This window comes from Saccostrea echinata, unplaced genomic scaffold (assembly GCF_033153115.1).
Source record: "Saccostrea echinata isolate AGI-Se365-2 ecotype Australia unplaced genomic scaffold, CSIRO_AGI_Sech_v1 ptg000030l, whole genome shotgun sequence".
NCBI lineage: Eukaryota > Metazoa > Mollusca > Bivalvia > Ostreida > Ostreidae > Saccostrea > Saccostrea echinata.
Genome location: NW_026889779.1, coordinates 10,851,546 through 10,872,910, shown reverse-complemented (window position 1 = coordinate 10,872,910; position 21,365 = coordinate 10,851,546). Strand labels below are relative to the sequence as shown.

Below are 21,365 nucleotides of genomic sequence, written 5' to 3'. Positions count from 1 at the left end.
GTAACTTTTAATTGCAGGAATGGTGACAACATGTAATCTATAACTTTACGCAATTACATTAAATAAAAGTATGTATTTATTACGGAAGCCGGTTGGTGCCAGGTAGAAAAAATAGTTTATCTGGCGGCCGCCAGATAAGTTTCTAAGGAAAAAGACCCTTTAACATATTCTAGACAAAAGTACATAACAGACCCGTAGCAATGATTTCCAAAGGGGACGGGCAATTATCCTCCCAAAAAAATCTGACAGGAAAAAGAAAACCAAACAAAGAAACAAAGTGTCCAAAAGTGGGTGAGGGACCAACCAACCCCCCCCCCCCAAAAATACATTATTCACTGTCCAAATAATTGTTTAATGTGATACATTTCAAAGTATAAATCAATCCAAATTCAACACAGATGCAAGCTTGGTTTCACAGTCAGTACTTTCCTTTTCAACTTACCACTTAAAACAGAAACTACTGTCTTTTATTGAAGAACCCCTATTGTTATTTATTGATTAAATCGTTGAAACTTAAGCATAAATTGGACAAAAGATGTTTCTGGTTAATTCTCCTCAGGTGTCTCGTATGAGCTACTTCAGATACTTAATGATTTTTATTTTCCCAAACCGTTCCAGTAACCACAGATTATCTTCATTGTCAACACTGATACCATAAGGATTGGAAAATCCACAATTATCTATGAGCAAAACTACATTTCCATCCTCGTCGAGAACATGTACAGATTGGTTCTTGATGTCGGAAATAAGAATATGAGCCTGACTGTCTGTTGTAATATACCGTGGAATAAACAAGCCTTCTCCTTCCCCAGGGTACTTGAATCTAGGTTTTCCTCTCCTATCGACGACAACAACGGCATTCGCATTCCAGTCTGCTACACAAATATTCCCGTTTCTGTTCTCAGTGACAGCAAGACCTGTAAATTCGCCTTCAATTTTAAAAAGTGGCTGTCCTTTTTCATCGTACTGAATATCTTGCTTTACACCTGTTTTACAAAACCTTGTGACTTTGATTTCTTTTTTCTTCCCACTCAAGCCATTCCACATTGCAACCAGAAAATCCCCGTCGTCTGTGGAGCATATGGTACCTGGGAACCACTTTGGTTTGCAAAGCACCTCTGTGGTACCATTTCGTACAATGTTGATGCTTTTGGCTTTCCGATCAGTGTACATTAGTTCTTCGTCTTTAGTAACAGCCAAACCAACCGGAATATCACCAGAGAGTGTATCAACAACCTCCATGATTGAACCCTGCTTATCACATCGAATCAGAGATTTACTTGAGCCGTTGACCCATGCTTGTTCCTTTCCAACACAGCAGAGTCTACACAGATTCTTGTATACGTACTTAGGGATTTCGATGGTGGCAATGACGTATGGTTTTCTCAGCAATTCTCTGTTAGAATACGTCTGGGTAAGTGTGTAAGAATCATTAATTATGATTTTAGAGGGGATAATTTTGCCTATGTATTTTAAAAACTTATCATCAGTATTCATGCCCATTGTTGCGGGAATGAACATAGGAGGAACTGCAAGCGTTAATCTTGAAGGGACCTCTCTAAATTCAGTCAGCATAGAACTGTAGCTTAACATTTCTTTGTCCATCGACTGGAGGTATTTGTAATTCTCCTTAATTTTGTTTTGCACAGTTTTCAGGAGCCTTTGAAACACGGACAGGTTCTGCTCAACTCTGCTGATTTCTTGATTTTCCATTGCATCAATGTCGGAATGGCATTTTGTGATGGCGCTGTCTATAAGCTGATGTAATTCGTCCCCTCTCTGTAAGACAGCTGATCGGAGATTAGAATAGTTATTTGATAAGTCAGCTGTTAATCCCTGCAGCTCTCCAACAATATTTTGATATTCTTTCACAATTAAGCTTTCGAGAGTTTCGGTATCTTTTGCTATGGTTTCCTTCAAGATAGTATACTTTTCCTGGAGTTCCTTGAAGTGATGGTTGTTATGTGACATAGAAACGACACATTTAGAACAAACAGGAGATTCACACTCTTCGCAGTAAATCTCGCACTTCAGATCAGGATGCGCATTACAGAATGGTTGAAAGATGACGTCATATTTTGAGGAATATTTGACGACATCGTGTTTCTGCAATGACAGAGAAAGCATATGCTGACCAACACAACCTCCACATAAATTTATGCCGCAGGTGGAACAGTAAAGCTCTACTTGATTAGAACAGAGATGACATGTTATCAACACTTGTGCAAATCCAGAATCGGGGGACTTCCACGCCATAACGAATGTCAAGATAACGTAATTGTTTTTGTCTTCAATCCTTGAATAAAAACTACATCAAATCTATCAGTATTACCATTGAAACCACCATGTGTTTTCGTCCATACGAAGTCATGGGATGTTAATTGTTTTGCTCGGTCATGGGATAAGTGTTGTAGTAAAGTATCGATTTCCTCCTTAGTTTAATTCCTGTTCAACTCTATCACAAAACCCCCCCGATTTGTTGGCCTCTTTTTTGACAGCATTGTCACTTTACAAAAAGCCGTTAAAACCGTTTGCTGGTCTGCTGGTCTCTGATGTATCAATTTAAGCGTGATCTTTTGCTGCACAGTTAGGTCCACTCACCCCCCCCCCCCTTTTTTTTTAAGGGCAGAGGAGGGCGACATCTAATCGGGATAGAGCGAGCGTTACACTCGCTCTCTCGCTTTATCTCCCTCGCGTTGTCACCTATTTCCCTTGCATGCTCATCGTTTTGTTGCCATAGGTTACCAACAGCTGAGTAAGGGAGGGATTGGCACAACGCTATATTATTTTAATCCCACAAGCACAAGCCATACTGTATTGAAACTCTTTAATTCCTCCTTATTAATAAGGCTAATACATGTATACATAAAATTGCAATGAAACTCAAACTCTTACTAGCTAAAACAATTATCAAGTACATGTATTTATGACACTCCAAATTCACAAAAATGAGCTAAACATAGTTTTACAGTTGATAAACTAGGTTTATCAATTGTAAGCTAATACCTTACAAAAGTAAACTATATATATATATATATATATATATATATATATATATATATATATATATATATATATATATATATATATATATATATATATAAAGTAAACTATATGCTGTAAAGTCGATATATCTATGGATTGACTGAATTAAAGGGCTACATTTGTGGAGCGTACTTATTTTTTAAACACCTTGTTACAAATCCAATCCTGCATTGATTTTCTTTCACGATATTAACTAAAAAAATCAACGTTGAGTACTGTGAACTGATTATAATGTGTATCTTACCCCGTCCATCTTTTCCGGTTTTCTATCAAATTATATTATTTAACAAACTGTAAAATAAGTGATGGGACGGCTCAGACTTAGTTCTGGTTATGGTGACAACGCACCATGAACTATTTGACATCTGACCCCAGGATCATGAAGGAGTCAAAAATTCAATCATTCATAAAATGTTTATTACGCGTGTGAACCGACTCTCTTAATTTGCACAGTCAGCGGTTTATTGATGCAAAGTTAAAAAGCATTTTCATTCTGGACTGTTCTATTTCAAAATCATATCTAGCATAATCTATCTTTTTTTACTTAAGCTTAAGATGTTTCATGATCCCGGGGCCAGGTCTGAAAAATTATAATAAATATCTCTGATATGTCAAGCAGATTCCTGGTTTTCTTCCTTTTCTTCTTTTTGCCTAATGAAATTGAAATAAAATACATTGAATGTTTCCACAGGTACTTGTGGACAGGACCCCCCCCCCCCCCCCGATATTCAACCCCGAGGCTTGTTAGACATTTTTTTCACAGATTATATTATTGCACTTATTTATCATGTGTACCATAGGAATAAATCGTGAAAACCCCGAAATAATCGTTCCACACAAAAATACCCCACTATACATTATAAGAGAGACCTTTCTCTCTTATAATGTATAGTGGGGTATTTTTGTGTGGAAGGTACCTGTATATTTGTAAACTTTTTTATACGTGTCTCTTATTCGTTTTAATGGATATAATCGTATAGATTCATAAAAAAAAAAATGATGGTGGAGGTTGTGGTTGTCCCCAAATAAATTGCGAACATATAATATACAGTTACTGTAGTGGCGCCTGTGACCCTTTTTATTACTTGTCAAGGGATTTCTGTTGGATTGTGCCTCCCCTTTTCCCGCACGGAAATTAATTCCTTACCTAAGGTCAACTGTTAATTAATGCATTGTATTATGAATTTTCATAATTTTATCTGGTATAAATGCTTATATCAACAAATGTTACTCAGGATCCTACTTAAAGCCCCCCCCCCTCATTTTCTGACGCTATATAAGCCTTCAATCTCTTCCTAGTAAAAAAAAAAAGATATTGAATTATTTGCATTGCCTGCAAGTAAACGTGGATCGAAGTCAAATATTTTGCATTTAAGAAGCAATACTCCTTCTCTTATTTATTCCTTCCTCGCCTTCACCGTTTAAAAATTCCTGAATCCGCCAATTATGGTTATTATTGTAATATTCTTGCTATCATAGGATATATTCAACAGGCGCGGATCCGGGTATTGAAGTTAGGGGGGGGGGGGGCGCAGAAAGTAGGCAGGGGGTCTGGGGGCGAAGCTCCTGGATTCTAGAGATTTTGTAGGGTAAAAATGAGGTCTGCCAAGTAGACATTTTTAATTTTCTTGACGAAACTATGATTTACGCTAACTTTGACAGTTTTAGGGGGGCGCGCGCCGGATGCGCCCCCTTAAATCCGCCACTGTTCAAGCATGTGTATTAATGTTATAAAGAATAACAAATCAGACAATATGTATGAACAGTGGCAGTTAGCATTAAGGAGTGAGCAATTGGCAGTAAGCAGCTGGCAGTGAGCAGTTGGCAGTACGAAGTTGGCTGTGGTATACGGAATTCCATAAACAATTACTCCCCCCCCCCCCCCCCCAAAAAAAAAAAATCCACATGAAAACAATAAGAGTTTGTATTTAAATAATTAGTGTAAATTTCAGTGATTCCTCGAATTACCTAGATAAATTAGATAACCATGAACATGTACTTATCAAAATAAAAACTGTCATTGCGTTATAAGCCAGAATTTAGGTTCCCACATTTTAACCTTTCTTATCACTCGAACTAGACGTCATATGTCAAACTGGTATTCTCTGAAATTAATCTTAATGCAATTCTATATTTCTGTTTTCTTCTAATGCGAGAAAAAATGTTTGCATATAATTGGATTATTGTGTTTTACATGTTTGCAATAAGCTATGGTAAATATAAATATACACGTTAAACATATTTTTAAATGTAAACTTCAAATGCATTATGCCATCTCTAACTATACATTCCAATATAATTCACTCTAGGTAAAGCTCAACAACTTGCATGTACTGATGCAGAGGAAAACTGCGAACATTTGATACAAACTTTGGATATCTGTAATCTTCGACCATCCTCTGCTCTTTTTCTCTGTGCCAAGACTTGTAATATGTGTAACACAGACCCTGCAAGCGTCACAAATCCGACCAATCCAATCCCTACCCATACTAATGTAGCATCTTCTATCATCCAATCAACTTTCACTACCTCCGTCCAATCCAGTAAATCATCTACCAGTGCACAGCCACTGCAGTCGTCATCCACCGTTGTTAATCCATCCTCAGGTATTCACTGCGAAAGTGTTAGTCTAAAAATACTTTTAAAACAATCATTTTTTTTAGTGAGTCACCTAAATTCAAAGGATGTATCTGTGGATTATTATAATAAGGATTTGGCCATTAAGAAAAAAACAGATACTGAGCACATGTAAACTTTTTAGTTTTTATTAAGGGTCGACGACAATAAGTTGTGACAAGCATCAGACGGCCACGTTGACAATACCTGATACTGACCACGGTACCTGTTATTACTTTTACGACCTCAACAAACGGTACAAGGATGCAAAACGAATCTGTGAAGCTGAGGCAACCCACGTGGTGCATCTAGAATCCGACGAAGAGGAACTTCGATTGGGAAAGCTGATGACAGGTTGATGTCTAAATCTCTATACAATTAATTGCCCTCTAATTTCCTTTAAGGGGCCTCTCGTAGCATATAGTCAGTCTTCCTTAACCACAAAAAAGACAAGATAACTTACATATAGACTGTCACTGCCATGACTGCCATGTGAAAGTCTGCTGCGGAGCAACATCTGCCAAATGTGTACATGTAACAGAATATTTGACTTCAAGTTATTTTATTAACAGGCACGAAGCAAAGGGGGGGGGGGCAGGGGGGCCTGCCACCTCACTTTTTTCCAGACTTTTTTTTACTATTTGAAATGTTAATTGAAAGGCCGGTTCCCCCCCCCCCCCCCATTTTTGTTGTAGAATAGTCAAATAAGGGTTTTGTAGTAGTGTATAAATAATAAAATTTGGTACCGAAAGAAGTTGGAACCTACCCCCATGGTCATGGCCATGACTGCCATGTGAAAGTCTGCTGCGGAGCAACATCTGCCAAATGTGAACATGTAACAGAATATTTGACTTCAAGTTATTTTATTAACAGGCACGAAGCAAAGGGGGGGGGGGGGGCAGGGGGGGCTGCCACCTCACTTTTTTTCCAGACCTTTTTTACTATTTGAAATGTTAATTGAAAGGCCGGTTGCCCCCCCCCCCATTTTTGTTGTAGAATAGTCAAATAAGGGTTTTGTAGTAGTGTATAAATAATAAAATTTGGTACTGAAAGAAGTTGGAACCTACCCCCCCCCCCCCCCCCGAAATAGGATTTTCGAGTTCGGACAATTTTCCTTTATTTTTTTGCTTGTCAAGTTTTTTTCAAGGTAAGTTGAAATTTTTTTTCTCTGGCTGCCCCCCCCCCTTTCAAAAACGATGCTACGTCCCTGATTAACTCACCTTGATTAAGTCAGAGGAAGCTTAGGTAATCCCCTCTGCGTCGGCGTCCCAGATTAAAGTTTTTGGAGCTGTTTTATTTTAAAATAACTCTTTGCCCTTTTATTGATCAGAATTGCAGATTCTGCATTTTCAGCTGATATTTTCCAGAAGAATGTCCAGGTTAATGTTTTTGGAGCAGGTTAAAGTTTTTGAAGCAGGTCCATTCCTCTAAGTAACAGTAAGCAGGCCCGTAGGAAGCAATTTCAGTTGGGGGGGGGGGTACAGCCATACATTTTCAGTTGGGGGAAGGGCACTATCAACTACCAAATATTCCTTGACAAGCAAAGAAAAAAGGTCATCAGTCGTATTTATTGAGGGGGCACAAGCATATAGTAGCTATGTTTTCTAAATTCCGTTTGGGGGGGGCACAGCCATACATTTTCAGTTGGGGGGGGACATTATCAACTACCAGATATTCCTTGACAAGCAAAAAAAAGTCATCAGTCGTATTTATTGAGGGGGCACAAGCATATAGTAGCTATGTTTTCTATAGTAATCTATATATTGGCAAAATTATTGGGGGCACCCCCCCCCCCCAGTTCCTACGGCCATAGTAAGCCTTACCTGGATCAAAATTGCACAGATGATGTATCTAGGGATGCACACTACCAGACTTGCTTCAAATGCTGGTTCCATGCTACATTTTCTGGATGTTTTTGGAGCAGGTTCAGCCCCAAGTACCCTGGTATTTATAACGCCTTCCTATACTGAACTTGCATGGATGATGGATCTGAGAGATGTACACTATATGACTTGCTTTGGATGCTTGATCTGACATTTATTTTCTGGATGATTACATACATGGGTTAAAGTTTTTGGGGCAGGTCCATTTTCAGTAATTTTAAAGACCTATGTAGACTGAAATTGCATTGATGATACATCTAGGAAATTGCTCCGGATGCTTGATCTTATGCATGAGTACGAAAGCCTATTAGGATCAAACTACGGTAAAAAAAATTTAAAAGGCGTTATAACGCGGAAAAAGGCGTAATTACGCCTTTCCAAAAGGCGTTATAACGCGAAAAAAGGCGTTATTACGCCTTTCCAAAAGGCGTTATTACGCCTTTCCAAAAGGCGTTATTACGCCTTTCTAAAAGGCGTTATTACGCTTTTCCAAAAGGCGTTATAACGCCATTCCAAAAGGCATTATTACGCCTTTTCAAAAGGCGTTATTACGCCTTTTTAAAAGGCATTAATACGCCATTATTATGTCTTTGACAGGCCCGTGCTTTTAAAGTGTGTGTGTGTGGGGGGGGGGGGGGGGGAGGGGTCCCACAAAATTGACAAGCAAACAAAAAAACAAGAACCCCCCCCCCCCCGAAAAAAATAAAATGCCTAAACTTGAGGGGAAACTTTTTCTAAATTTTCGGAAAAACTTTTTTTAAATGCAATGACTTGCCCGAGTTTAACCATACTGCAACAAAATGTTAAGGGACCAAGCAATCAATAAATGATTTTTTTATATTTAAACTATAGCAAGACTATTCTCCCAAAAAGTGGGGTGGGGGACCCCCCCTCCCCCCCCCCCCCCACTCACATTCGTACTACCGGCCTGTTTGAAAAGGAGTTGTATCCAAAAATGGAAAGGCGTTATTTTAAAATAGTAACTACATGAAAGATTGAACCAAAGCCATCTTTATTTATGCAATATTTAGATTATAGTTTTAATATTATAAATTATATTATAAATTATAGTATTTTCTATATTCCTGCACATCTCGCAGACAGTTGTTTGCATTTTGCATGCATATTAAGAGAAGTCAACACTCTACTTTTGAAAATCCAGGATATAGGCAGAACCAGCTTTGGGCTTTGCTAGCCACGTATTAAAAATTCATGTCAAATTTGAAATATTTTTCTCTCCTCTTGGTAAAAAACAGGCAAAGTATTTGCATAGGTATAATGAGCAATTAGCCTTCAACAAAATTTCTGAAATCCATACACCTTGGTAAAAGCGTCTGGCATCAGAGAAGGACTAAGTTGGTTTAACACTGAAAATATTTTACACATTTAAAAATCTTTTTTCCTAGAAATCTAATTATAATCAGCCCCCAGGGTGCATGGGCTAAGTAAGTCATGTATTGAAAAAAAAAGAGAGGTAATAACGCCTTTTTAAAAGGCGTAATAACGCCATTTTAAAAGGCGTAATAACGCCTTTTAAAAAGGCGTGATAACGCCTTTTGGAAAGGCGTAATAACGCCTTTTAGAAAGGCGTAATAACGCCTTTTAGAAAGGCGTAATAACGCCTTTTGAAAAGGCGTTATAACGCCTTTTGGAAAGGCGTAATAACGCCTTTTAGAAAGGCGTAATAACGCCTTTTGAAAAGGCGTAATAACGCCTTTTTAAAAGGCGTAATAACGCCTTTTGGAAAGGCGTTATAACGCCTTTTGGAAAGGCGTAATTACGCCTTTATTTGCGTTATTACGCCTTTTTCCGCGTTATAACGCCTTTTGAAAAGGCGTTATTACGCCTTTTTTCGCGTTATAACGCCTTTTGAAAAGGCGTAATAACGCCTTTTGAAAAGGCGTAATAACGCCTTTTGGAAAGGCGTTATAACGCCTTTTGGAAAGGCGTAATTACGCCTTTATTTGCGTTATTACGCCTTTTTCCGCGTTATAACGCCTTTTTTCGCGTTATAACGCCTTTTGAAAAGGCGTTATAACGCCTTTTAAATTTTTTTTTTACCGTAGTTTGATCCTAATAGGCTTTCGTACATGAGTTAACATATTAAGGTCCATTCACAAGTAACTGTAAATCCAACCCAAAGCAAACTTGCACATGCAACATCTAGGGATGCACATTACTAAAACACTCCTTTGATGAAAGATTTTGGCTTGCTTATAGATAATGTTCCTTGAGGTGAACTTTGCAATCTTTGATTACTGGGTACCTATGTTTAGATCTACAGAAAAATGATAAAGTTTTATTGAATTAACAGGTTACTCTCCTCAGTTCTGGCTAGGAATGGAGGTTGTTAATGGAGACTGGAACTGGGTAGGAAATGGACAGTCTAGTCCAGTTACAGATAATCTCTGGGAGGGTCAGCATGATCCCCACGGTCACTCAGTGTATGCTTACAACACCCCTCCTGACCACTGGAAATCTGGAGACAGTAATATGGAGTATCGGGTACTCTGTGAAGAAAACTTCTCATGATAGGATGTCAAATTTAACACGAAATAAAACATGTGTAGTGAAAATCTGACAAATGCTTACAATGAAATTCATAAATATACCCCCCCCCCCAAAAAAAGGCCAAATTTTGACCAATAACGGTTTGATGTTTACTGATTTTATTGTTAAACATTTTGATGAGTCATCCTGCAATGACAAATGCCTCCTATCACAACATACTGAAAATATCAAAAAACTATGATAAAAGTATCAAAATTACTCCAATCACACACACCATGATTTACTGAATAAAAAAATAAAAGATGAAACAAAAATTTTCGTGCCACCTTTAAATAAAATAGATGATGTCATACATATCTCAAACGTTAAATAAATCTGAGTGTGGTACAATCTTTTAAGAAAAAAAATAGACAGAATTTTTTTTCTACTTTACATGACACTTTAACACTTGCAGTGTCATTACTGCTACAATATATTGGTGCATTCAAAATTTAAGCATATTTCCTAAAGGGGCACATTGGCACAATGATAAATTAGAGCATAGGTAAATATATATACGTGTATATTTACAAGTTGTTTACATAAATTAAGATAAAAAGCACTGAAATGCATATAAGATCATTTCATGTTTTTTTAACTGTCCACTACTATCTCAAAAACCTAAACCTCCTACCCCCCCCCCCCCCCCCCCCAACAATAATGACTAAATATCAAAGGAAAAAACATATACTGCATAGTCATGTAAATATATGTAAAAAAAATTTTAAGGGTTCGTTGGATTCCTTACATAAGAAAAAAATAATATTCAAGAGTCAATGAAGGATTAAATACTACATACTCGTATGTAATTTCCTCTCTGGTTAGAGTCAATAAATTCTAAAAAAAAAAAAAAAATTAATAAAAACACTGGGCATCAAATTAGACTCTTGATCATGTTGGGTTTTCTCCTTTATTTTCTGGACATAGAGCTGAAATAAAAGACATTTGTAGGATACTAATTGCAAAGGGGATCAAGAAAATTTGAGTCCACTAATTAAATTTATAATATTTTTTTTCTGTACAAAATCTGGATAAAAAAGAATAATTTCAAGAAATATCCATAAATACATAAAAACCTATTTTCTGCAATCTTAGATTGCTCAATAATGGACCCTTATGTTGGTTATAATAATGTATGCAAACAAAAAAAGTTAACTTGTGTTGTCTGCAACAAAAGGATTAAATTGCAACTACCGGTAGTGTTTTTCATTTCAAGAGAAATAAATGTTCATATGTATTCACTGCTAGTGCTGGCAGTGCATCTCATAGTTAAAGATAAACATGTTGATAAATATAATAGACTGACAACCTTACATGACACAGTGGACAGAGACACATGAAACTCCTTAAGCACAGAACACCAAGATTGTTTGTACATTTTTAAAATACATTTTTCATTCAATGGAATTAGTTTACTATGTTGACATGTTTTTGCAGTAAAATCTGCTTTACTGAATACTTGTTTAATGGATATACAATGTTCTTTGGAATAAGCACTGATTTTCTATAGAGATTTTAGTATTATGCATAAATTTTAGCAAAGAAGTATTCCTACTATGTTTTTCCCTGACCACATTATAATAACATGACACAGTTTAATACATTACAGACATGAAATGCAACATGTATAAACAGTATCTGACTAGGAATGTGAAGTAAGATCATAAATAATCTGAAAACAAATCAAAAAAAAATTAAAATAAAAAATATGTAACATACAATGATCAAACCTGGATTCACGATCAAATATTTACACAAAAACCTACTGGAATACTTTTAATATTTTTAAACAATGGAAATACATGTATTTGGTAATTAATTTCTACATTTAATACTTGTTGCTCTTCTGTCTTATTGCATGACATTATTATTCCATGACATTCAAAAAATTTGATATGTACAGGTAACAATTATGACCAACTTCACAGTGATTTAACTATCTTAACTATCACAATCCCTGCTTGTGGTCAAAATGACAGAATACCAATATATAGTGGGCTATTTCAGTGATTAGTGCTTACTTCAGATTATCTTAGTGACTAAATCTTAACTGCCAGAATTATGATTATGTATGATTAAGTTTAAATATTTCCTCAAGTGTTGAAAGAATTAACCAAATCATAAAGCTAACATACTGTTCCAACCTTTTAAAACATGTTTTAAGGTTGGTCATATAACCCACTATACAGGTTAATTATTTCATGAGGTAAGGTCAATTAAAAATAAAATGAAGTAGGTAAAATAAATGAAAAATAAATTCTTGACAACATTTCAAAGAACCCTTGAATGATTAAGAGAAAACTTAGTTCTGACAAGCCATCTTTAATGAGAAAAAAATATTAAAGAAAAAGGTAAACGAAAAAGAATTGCACAATTAAGAGCTTGAATTACGTAGGAACATTTCAAATATGAGTTCATTCTACATGTATTTTATGTTCAATGTCGTAATTTACATTAATGAGCAAATTCAGGGTTGTGTCTTTCATTGTTTTCCGTATCACATGGTTTATCATTCACACACATTATTATTTAGTGATGCACCAAGTCTTCACAAAGTATCTTGCACACAAAATATTTTATAGATAATGCTATATATGTATTTTGAAACCTACACACACATACAATCATTCTATTTGACACAAGAACAAACATTAAAATCACTCGGAGTAAATCGGCAGGGGATGAGCCTCAGTATTGAACACAAACTTGTCTAGAGGCATAAGCTTGGGATCGTCACTGAATAATAAGAACAGGTACTTGAGTGTCTCTGCTAAGAAGAAGCTTTCTAGTTTATCTTTAAATCCTGGGTTACCTGGACTTTTGACATTATTGATGGAGGAGAAGCCAGCCCCCTCAATCTTGGTGTATTTCATAAAGGCCAGGAAAATCTGCCAGCCCCATTCTCTGTATTTTTTGTCCTGAGTAAATCGGTACATGTAAAAAAGACTCTCCACGGTTTCTGGCCGCAACAGGTTGTGGGCATCTAGTGGCTGGAAGTGAAGAAATAAAATTCTTAGTTAATACTTACCACCAAGTTAAATATTATATGAAGCATAGTATAAGTGGCAATAACAATCCTGAATGTATCAAGCATTTAATATTTTCATTTCATTCAATGAGTAGGGAACGATTTCCTACACATTTCTCAATAAAATAATTGCTCCTAATTATTGCAGACTTACTTTGACTATGAGATCATCACTGGCTCCTGGTGCCTGATTAAAATACACAATCTCGGGACTGAGTTTCGTTGGCATTTTATTATACATTTCATAACAAGTTTTAGCTAATTTGGTGGCAATTTCCATATGATCATTTGAAAGACCATTTTGATGCCCCAAAGCCAAAGTTCCTGGCATAAAACACACTAAATGATCCTGTTAAAATAAAAGAAAAAGTTATATTTTTTTTTATTCCAATAAAATGTTTGATTGTGGAGAAAAATTATTTTTTAAAAGTATATCCCTACACTTGATGCCTGATTATTTATTTTATTTTTTTTTTGTGAAGGGGGGGGGGGGCACATGTGTCAATAAACAATCCATGTTTTTTGAAAATTCAAAATCAATTAGTCAAAAAAAAAAAATGAAAATAATACTTTTTAAACAAATGAAATACATATGAAATTACCATTAAAACAGTTGCAAAATGAATACAGCTGCTCTTTTGCTACAGGCACCTGATGATCACTGGGAATTAGTGATTACATGTATAATTATAGCTTTAAATGTAGCAGCCTCACCATTTTTGGACTAAATGATCTTCCTCCCAGTAGCTCGCCTATGTAGAGCAGTTTACTGGGTTCAGATTCTTTCAGTAAATGAGTCTTAATGCCCTCTACTGCCTGCAGGTAGTCATTTTTCAAACTGTAGAAACAAGAACCAGGTAATAGTATTAACATCAATAGACATCTACAAGTGTATCACATTTTACAATTTTAAAAATTTTAAGTGAAAGGATGTTTTCGTTATCATTAAAGAACAAAATTTAGAAAACCTCTATGTTTTTCTTGGTCGTTGACTAGAATTGTCTACACTAGAATTATCTATAAATGTACTTTGAAATTCCCTCTTAAAACCTGCTGGAGATACTCACTAGTCCTTCTGTTTGCCTGTCTGTATCCACTGCTTCAATAAATACTCATAGTAACTATCTCCTCTTGCACCAAATGTAATGGTGGCAGAACTTCTGAATGATCCTGTATTGGCGTTGATAAATATTGGCACTAATCCATCCTTCTTTGGTAGTTTGTGAACATGTTCTGACACTACATCTACTGCATGCTGAAAAATTGTACAGAAATTCCTAAATGTGCCTGTATAGGTCAAAAAACTTTTCAAAATCATAGTGTAATCATACATATGTAGCTAATCTTGAAATATGATATCTAGTGAATGGTATAATTTGACAACTAAATTAATTTCCTTTATAGGATTTCATTTTGTATTCGAATTAAGGGTTACATGCATGATTCCTTCATATACCATTCAAGCAAATTTGATCAATGGTGGTTTCAAATGGGGAATTGCATTACATAAAAATTAACCTGAACAATCATACAGATAATGCATGAATTCATACATAATTGAGTTATGTATGGCTTATTTAAGGAATGTTTTTAAGTTTTGTGTGAGTTATTGGTGTGTAAATCACACAGACTAGTCACGTAGGCATATTTCATGAAGCGAGCTAGAGCTTCATGAAAAATATGCCTACGTGCAAGTCTGTGTGATTTACACACCAATAATTCACACTAAACTTTAAAACATTCCTTATATTTACATGTTCAAAAGCACCAAAAATATACTCAATGTTTGAATTATTCGAGTTTCTCAGTGTATATTTCTATGCGTGAGTATATACACGAAAATGGCATTCAAATCAAATTCACAGTTGGCTTAGTAGAAAAACACAGCAAATGTAAATATAGTTCTTTAAAACAGACATGCTCCAAAAATTTTTCATAAGAAAAGTAACAAAGATAAACAAGAGGTCCATGGGCCACAACGCTCACCTGAATAACTTTGTCCTTGCTGTGTTTCATCTGATTATCCTCCTTGTAGTACCTATTGTCGCCCTGCCCTACCCCCAGGGGTCATGATTTGAATAATTTAGAATCTACACTACCCCAGGATGCTTCCACATAAGTTTCAGCTTTTCTGGCCCAGTGGTTCTTGAGAAGTAGATTTTTAAAGATTATTCCTATATATTTCAATGTAAAACTTAGATTCCATATTGTGGCCCCGACCTACCCCCGGGGGTCATGATTTGAACAATTTAGAATCTACACTACCCCAGGATGCTTCCACATAAGTTTCAGCTTTTCTGTCCCAGCTGTTCTTGAGAAGAAGATTTTTGACAATTTTTTTCTACATATTTCAATGTAAAATTTGGATTCCCTATTGTGGCCCCGCCCTACCCCCGGGGGTCACGATTTGTACAATTTAGAATCTACATTACTCCAGGATGCTTCCATATAAGTTTCAGCTTTTCTGTCCCAGCTGTTCTTGAGAAGAAGATTTTTAAAGATTATTCCTATATATTTCATTGTAAAACTTGGATTTCCTATTGTGGCCCCGACCTACCCCCGGGGTCATGATTTGAATAATTTAGAATCTACACTACCCCAGGATGCTTCCACATAAGTTTCAGCTTTTCTGGCCAAGTGGTTCTTGAGAAGAAGATTTTTTTAATGACCCCACCCTATTTTTGTCTTTTTTTGATTATCTCCCCTTGAAAGGAGGCTTGACTATTCAATTTAAGAATTTAAACCCACCTTAACCCAAGGATGCTTTGTACCAAGTTTGGTTAAAATTGGCCCAGTGGTTCTTGAGAAGAAGATGAAAATGTGAAAAGTTTACAGATGGACGATGGACAACGGGTGATCAGAAAAGCTCACTTGAGCTTTCAGCTCAGGTGAGCTAAAAAGATTACAAAGTTTACCTCAACAAATGTAATAAAAATAGAGAAAGATTCCTTTCAAATAAATGTAAATGCACTGCTAGTTATATTAATCATTATACATGTATATGTAGTTTTTTAGTCACTATTACATATTTGAAAAATATAGCATCTAAAGCAAGAATGCAGTAATAATGCATTCATAAGAATGAGAGATTGGTCAAGGTAGAGCGTGTAGTTAATTTGGAAGGAACCTGCACTAAAAACATTAAATTGTGTACTCAGATGAAAAAATGTACAGTCAGCATCCAACCCTTGAATTGAAGTATGCAACCCTACATGAAACATCCATGCAAGTTTGGTTTAAGTTTATGTAGGTCTTATAGTTACTTGAGAATCTACCAGCTTCAAAAACAATAAACAGGCCACTCATCTGCAGAATTCTTGGTTTTCATTTGCATATGTGAAGAATTATATACAAAATGAAAAATACTTTTTGGGTGACCTTTCTGATAATACCTTGCATCTATCTTTTAGTTTCTTACCATCAAACTGACACAATTATAATCTTACCAGTAAAACATGAACTCCAGTAAGTACTAAAATATTGTTCTGTTGTATAATAAACAAAAAGATCTCAAGTCTACAGAAAACTCTAAAATCAAATAATGTCCCCTGACCTCATATCTACTATCCTTGGTGATTCTGCTGAGATCTCGGAATTCCAGCTGTATGGTAGTCACCTCTGATGTACTGCTGTCAGGGCCCCACCTTGGGGCATGGGCGTGTCCAGTCCTCAGGTTCACGTCAGAGAAAGGGACATTTGATGGAGATTTAAAACATGGTAAGAGGCGATCCCCCAACTCTTTCTACAAGAAAGTTGATTAGTATTTTATTTATTTGTCATATTCATGTATGTAGGTAAGAGTAAAGATGCACTGTATACTAGTTTGTAATTTTTGTGTACAGAAATATTATATTTGTTCTTAGTTCTAAGGTTTGTTGTGTTTCAAAACTTAATACTCTGGTAAAAGTAAATATTATAATATATTATTTTCTTTTCCCAGAGTATTATTATTTGTTTTGTGAGCTTGAAAGACTGATATTTGAACAATGAAGAGGTGCATAATGTATGATTCACTGAAAGTATCTATTCCTTTTTTGTTTTTGTTTGTTTTTTCTTTTGTACTAAACAGCAGGGAAGAGATACTGTATAACAAGTCATAAATATATATATGTATTTCATTTTTAATTGAAAAAAATTAAATTATCAAGAAAATACTGTGTGTCAGAACTAGAATTTTACATCAGAAGATGCATATTTATACATTAGCATAATTACAGTACATTTATAAAACATAAATTTTTATTATAATTTTAGTTATTTTCTTAGCTAGAATCTTAGACTTACAGCCTTGTTTTTAAAAACTTCATCATTTGTCAGGTGATAAGCAGACAGAAGTCCTCCCAAGGCACGAATCGTGATCTCAAACAAGTTGACATCTTTATCCTTGTCAAAGGTCAAGGATTTATCAACCCATTCTCTAGCTTCCAGATACTCTGTAATACAGAAACTCAACAAGTATTGGCACATATTTTTTATGTTCTTCACATTACTGATTTTTTTTAACTTTGCTAATACATGTACGAAAAAATAACTTATGCAAATGAAAAAATGAAAATACATGTCACTTTTTACTGTTTAGTCTCGAATTTAAACAGAATTCAAGTCTGTACCGATTCTCTAACACAGATTTATTATCTTTAGTTTACAAAACTAAGAGTCTAGTAAACACTCTTTGATGGATGTACATGAACATATTGTCAAAATAAATATGTTCAAAACAAAACATGTATAATTTATACTACATATATCTGATACCATCTTTAAGTCCCATGATGATGGCTGTATCAATAGAATCTACAATGGTCAGACCGACTCCAAACCACTCTGAATGGCTTTTGCTGATTGGATGATATTCATCATGGCCCCAAGCATGCTCTTTATATCCCTTCCAAGCAAATTTAAAGGCATCTTGAATTGCTTTCTGTTTTTCTGAAAACTGTCTCTTTGCTACAATGAAAAACATAGACATATATGCACAAGTATTCAAAAGAATGGATATCAAGGCTATATTGAAGTAAAATTTTGGTTGTGACTGTATTATAACTCTGCATATCAAAGTCCAATATCTGAAAGCCTAAGATACATGTACATGTAGATGAAATTTTCTATTCAGTCATGTTGATTTTAAGACACAGTTTCTTAAAAAGCTGCTATGAATATATCTGAGAACATATCAAATACTTATACCATTATCAGAGACAAAGGTTGGATACCGGTAAATAATAGAATAAAATTTTGAATGGTCTTACGATCAAAATAGTCATAGGGTCCATCACTTCCTTGGTCCACAACTAAATCATCACCAGCTGCCTTTGGTGGTAAATTCTACAAATGCATCACAAATTAGAATTCTGATGAATTGGCATCTCAGAAAATGAATTGTTTAGTTTGAATCTTGATGTCAGAGAAAACTAACACCATTCAAACTAACTGCATATCTTACTTGTATTACTGTACAGATAAAAATATGTTAAATCTTTGACAAATAATCTTGATATTTCTAAATATTGCAGCTTTTTTTCTTCTCTTTCATATTAGTTTTATCATATGATATACATGTTGAATAATTTAATATGAGTGATATGAATAAAGCATATACATGTACATACAGTTAAACTTCGTTATCTCGAAGTTGACGGGACCGTTGATGAACTTCGAGATATCCGGGGGTTCAACATATTGAGGGTTATAATTCTAATGAACTTCAGATAAACTTAGTGCAGTGAACATGTACTTAATAAAATTCCTTCTTGTTTGAAATTCCGTATACGATTCTTTAATATACGTGTATATGTATTTAGCATTTAAAAGATTTTTACATCCTCTTTATAATTCGCAAAATAAAAACTTTGTATAGTATGCACAGAAGTATAATCCTTCTACCAACACGGCAAGTCAACTGCTAGCATCGTTTCCCATGTATACGTAACCGGTTATCGTCTATGCATTGTAAATTTAAAACCGGTCGCTGTCAGAATAACGGAAACGAAATATACAATTTTTTTATTGGAAAAACTTGTTCATACATGTATTATCAGTTAAAAGAAAATATTTTACCATAATAAAATCAGATGCAAAAGAAGAAACACGCTCTCTCGTCTAACTACAGAACGACACTGAATCACAGTTCACTATAGCACAAGTTTTCACTGCGACACACGCTCACATGATGGCGTGTACTGACGATTGTAAATTCTGCACGCCCATATACGAAAAATAAATTCTAATTGCATTAAATTACAGAATTTTGTTTCACTTTAATGTTTATAATTTTCGCTTTCATATGCATAAACATATTACACATAGCATTAAATAGCGATTACCAAGATAAACGTACCTCGGCCACAAAACAATTAACGTGTCATCCATGCATAAGACTAATACACACTACCATTTAAAATCAAGGTAAGCCATATATACACCTCGTATAATTATCGCGCTATTATCTGTTGATCACAAGAACACAGGTAACCTGTGCGTGACAGACAGGTGGCTGTTATCAATAGAGCTGTCAGTTTACCTAACGGATTTGATCATCAGAGCGGAAAATTATCCTGACTTCGAGATAACGCATGTGATTTGAATGAATGGATACACAATTTTACTTCGAGATAACCGGGGTATTTGACATTACCGTGTTCAACATAGAGGGGTTTATTTTAATCATTTTTAAAGCAAATTTCGTCGGGACTGCGGTCTTACTTCGACATATCCGGGGTATTCGAGATATCCGTGTTCGAGATTTTGAAGTTTAGCTGTAATATAATTCCAGTATGCCTTTTAATGTTGCTACATACACTGTATTGTTAGTATATAATAATTACATTAAAGCAGCATAAGTTGCTTCATTTTAAAATTGTCAGTCAAAATGAGCAGCAGTTTTATGTCTCTCTTACTAAATGTCCATCAACATTGTCATCTCTGTCATTATCCTCGTCCTCGTTCCCATTGGGAAATCGTTCATCCCTTACCAATTGTCCCTCTTTCTCATCAGGAGGAAGTTGTACTTTATCCAGTCCCTTGTCTTCTTTCGTTGCTTTCTTCCTTGATGGTGGTCCCTTCTTCCTCCTAATATTTTCCTGATTCTTTTTCTGGGTTAAATCAAAGAATTTCTCCATTAAAAATCAGGCAAATTTTTATCTAAGAACAATTTTAAAACATTTTGATTTTTCGCTCTGCTTTGAAATTTGTGCTATGCTTATCCTACCTTATTTGCACTCTCAAAATGTGTAGCTATTTAAGGTCTAAGTCTAAAGAGATACTGAAGAAGTACTTTTTTCTGTGTGGTTTATGCTATGTACAGAAATTTGTCTTAGCATACTTAAAGTACATTTAAGACATATAGTGGCAATCAAAGAAATCCATGTAATTTTCTACTCACGGATTGAACAGAAATTGTGATTCCGCAGAATTTTGACCCCATGGGAAAAAAGTTTACAGTAGTTGTAACTGCTTTCAAAACTTACCACTATCTGATTAACCTGCTCCACAGCATGTCTTTGTTTCATTTTCTGTATGTAATCTCGCTTCTCTTGCTCCATCTTCTGCCTCTCTTTCGAGTCAAGAAAATCACTGAGTTCACTTGGTCCACCATAACTTCCTCTATGACCTTTTCTTACTGAGGACACTATATATATGATACTGATCCCTCCCAATAGTAGAACAAAACATATCACACTTCTCTGTAAACTGGACAACCTTTTCCATACCTTAAAAAGATTTAAGATTTATACTGCCAAATATTTTAAATAAAACGTGTGTATATTAGTTATGTGTATGCACTATATCATTATTGTGATGTATTGACAAACATCGAATCCTGTCTAATATCTGTTACCAACCCTGAAAACTGACTGTCTCTTTTTGTAGTCTTTTCCATTGCTGTAATCATCAAATCCAAGATTAATTGATAGTTGGTTTTGACGGGGTGTTCCCTCAATCATTGTTTACCATGCACGGAATCTTGCATTACCCATGTAATTTCATTTTGATTCGAAGAAAGGCAGAATTTTCACAATGTTAATTCGATCAAAAACCAAACAAATAAACCGGAAGTTGAACGTGTAAAAGTAGGAGATTTTGATCCCGATTAATTGTTTTAATATAATCTTAGCATATACTCTGAGATGTTTTATAGTATATTTTATGGGTTTTTAAAAAAAAATTTTCCTTATATTTATAATTTGATAAACTCAAATAAAATATATATATATTTTTTAAAATCGGTGATTATTTTACACATC

General features: G+C 35.1%; 2 protein-coding genes across 3 annotated transcripts; both read right to left on the bottom strand.

The window, feature by feature from the left end:
• Window positions 1-573: 573 nt before the first annotated feature.
• LOC133196800 (uncharacterized) lies at window positions 574-2,256 on the bottom strand. Its single transcript, XM_061332657.1, has one exon. It carries the CDS (start codon window positions 2,254-2,256, stop codon window positions 574-576), a length of 1,683 nt encoding a protein of 560 aa, XP_061188641.1.
• Window positions 2,257-11,788: 9,532 nt separating this feature from the next.
• On the bottom strand, window positions 11,789-21,126 carry LOC133197288 (endoplasmic reticulum mannosyl-oligosaccharide 1,2-alpha-mannosidase-like). Of its 2 annotated transcripts, none has more exons than XM_061333248.1 (11): window positions 20,964-21,126; window positions 20,589-20,831; window positions 20,019-20,213; window positions 18,372-18,447; window positions 17,878-18,069; window positions 17,407-17,555; window positions 16,676-16,864; window positions 14,190-14,377; window positions 13,837-13,960; window positions 13,277-13,471; window positions 11,789-13,084 (listed from the first exon to the last, which is right to left on the bottom strand). In XM_061333248.1, exons 1-11 carry the CDS (start codon window positions 21,063-21,065, stop codon window positions 12,752-12,754), a joined length of 1,986 nt encoding a protein of 661 aa, XP_061189232.1. In that variant the 5' UTR covers window positions 21,066-21,126; the 3' UTR covers window positions 11,789-12,751. The 2 variants fall into 2 exon arrangements, with proteins under 2 accessions (XP_061189232.1, XP_061189233.1); XM_061333249.1 differs by having other exon boundaries at window positions 11,790-13,084; window positions 20,094-20,213.
• Window positions 21,127-21,365: the final 239 nt, after the last annotated feature.

Coding starts and splice junctions, on each gene's coding strand:
- LOC133196800 (XM_061332657.1), bottom strand. CDS start 2,256: ATGGCGTGGAAGTCCCCCGATTCTGGATTTGCACAAGTGTTGATAACA.
- LOC133197288 (XM_061333248.1), bottom strand. CDS start 21,065: ATGATTGAGGGAACACCCCGTCAAAACCAACTATCAATTAATCTTGGA. Junction 17,556..17,877: donor CATCATGGGACTTAAAGATG/GTATCAGATATA, acceptor TCTGTATTACAG/AGTATCTGGAAGCTAGAGAA. Junction 13,472..13,836: donor GATCATTTAGTCCAAAAATG/GTGAGGCTGCTA, acceptor TTATTTTAACAG/GATCATTTAGTGTGTTTTAT.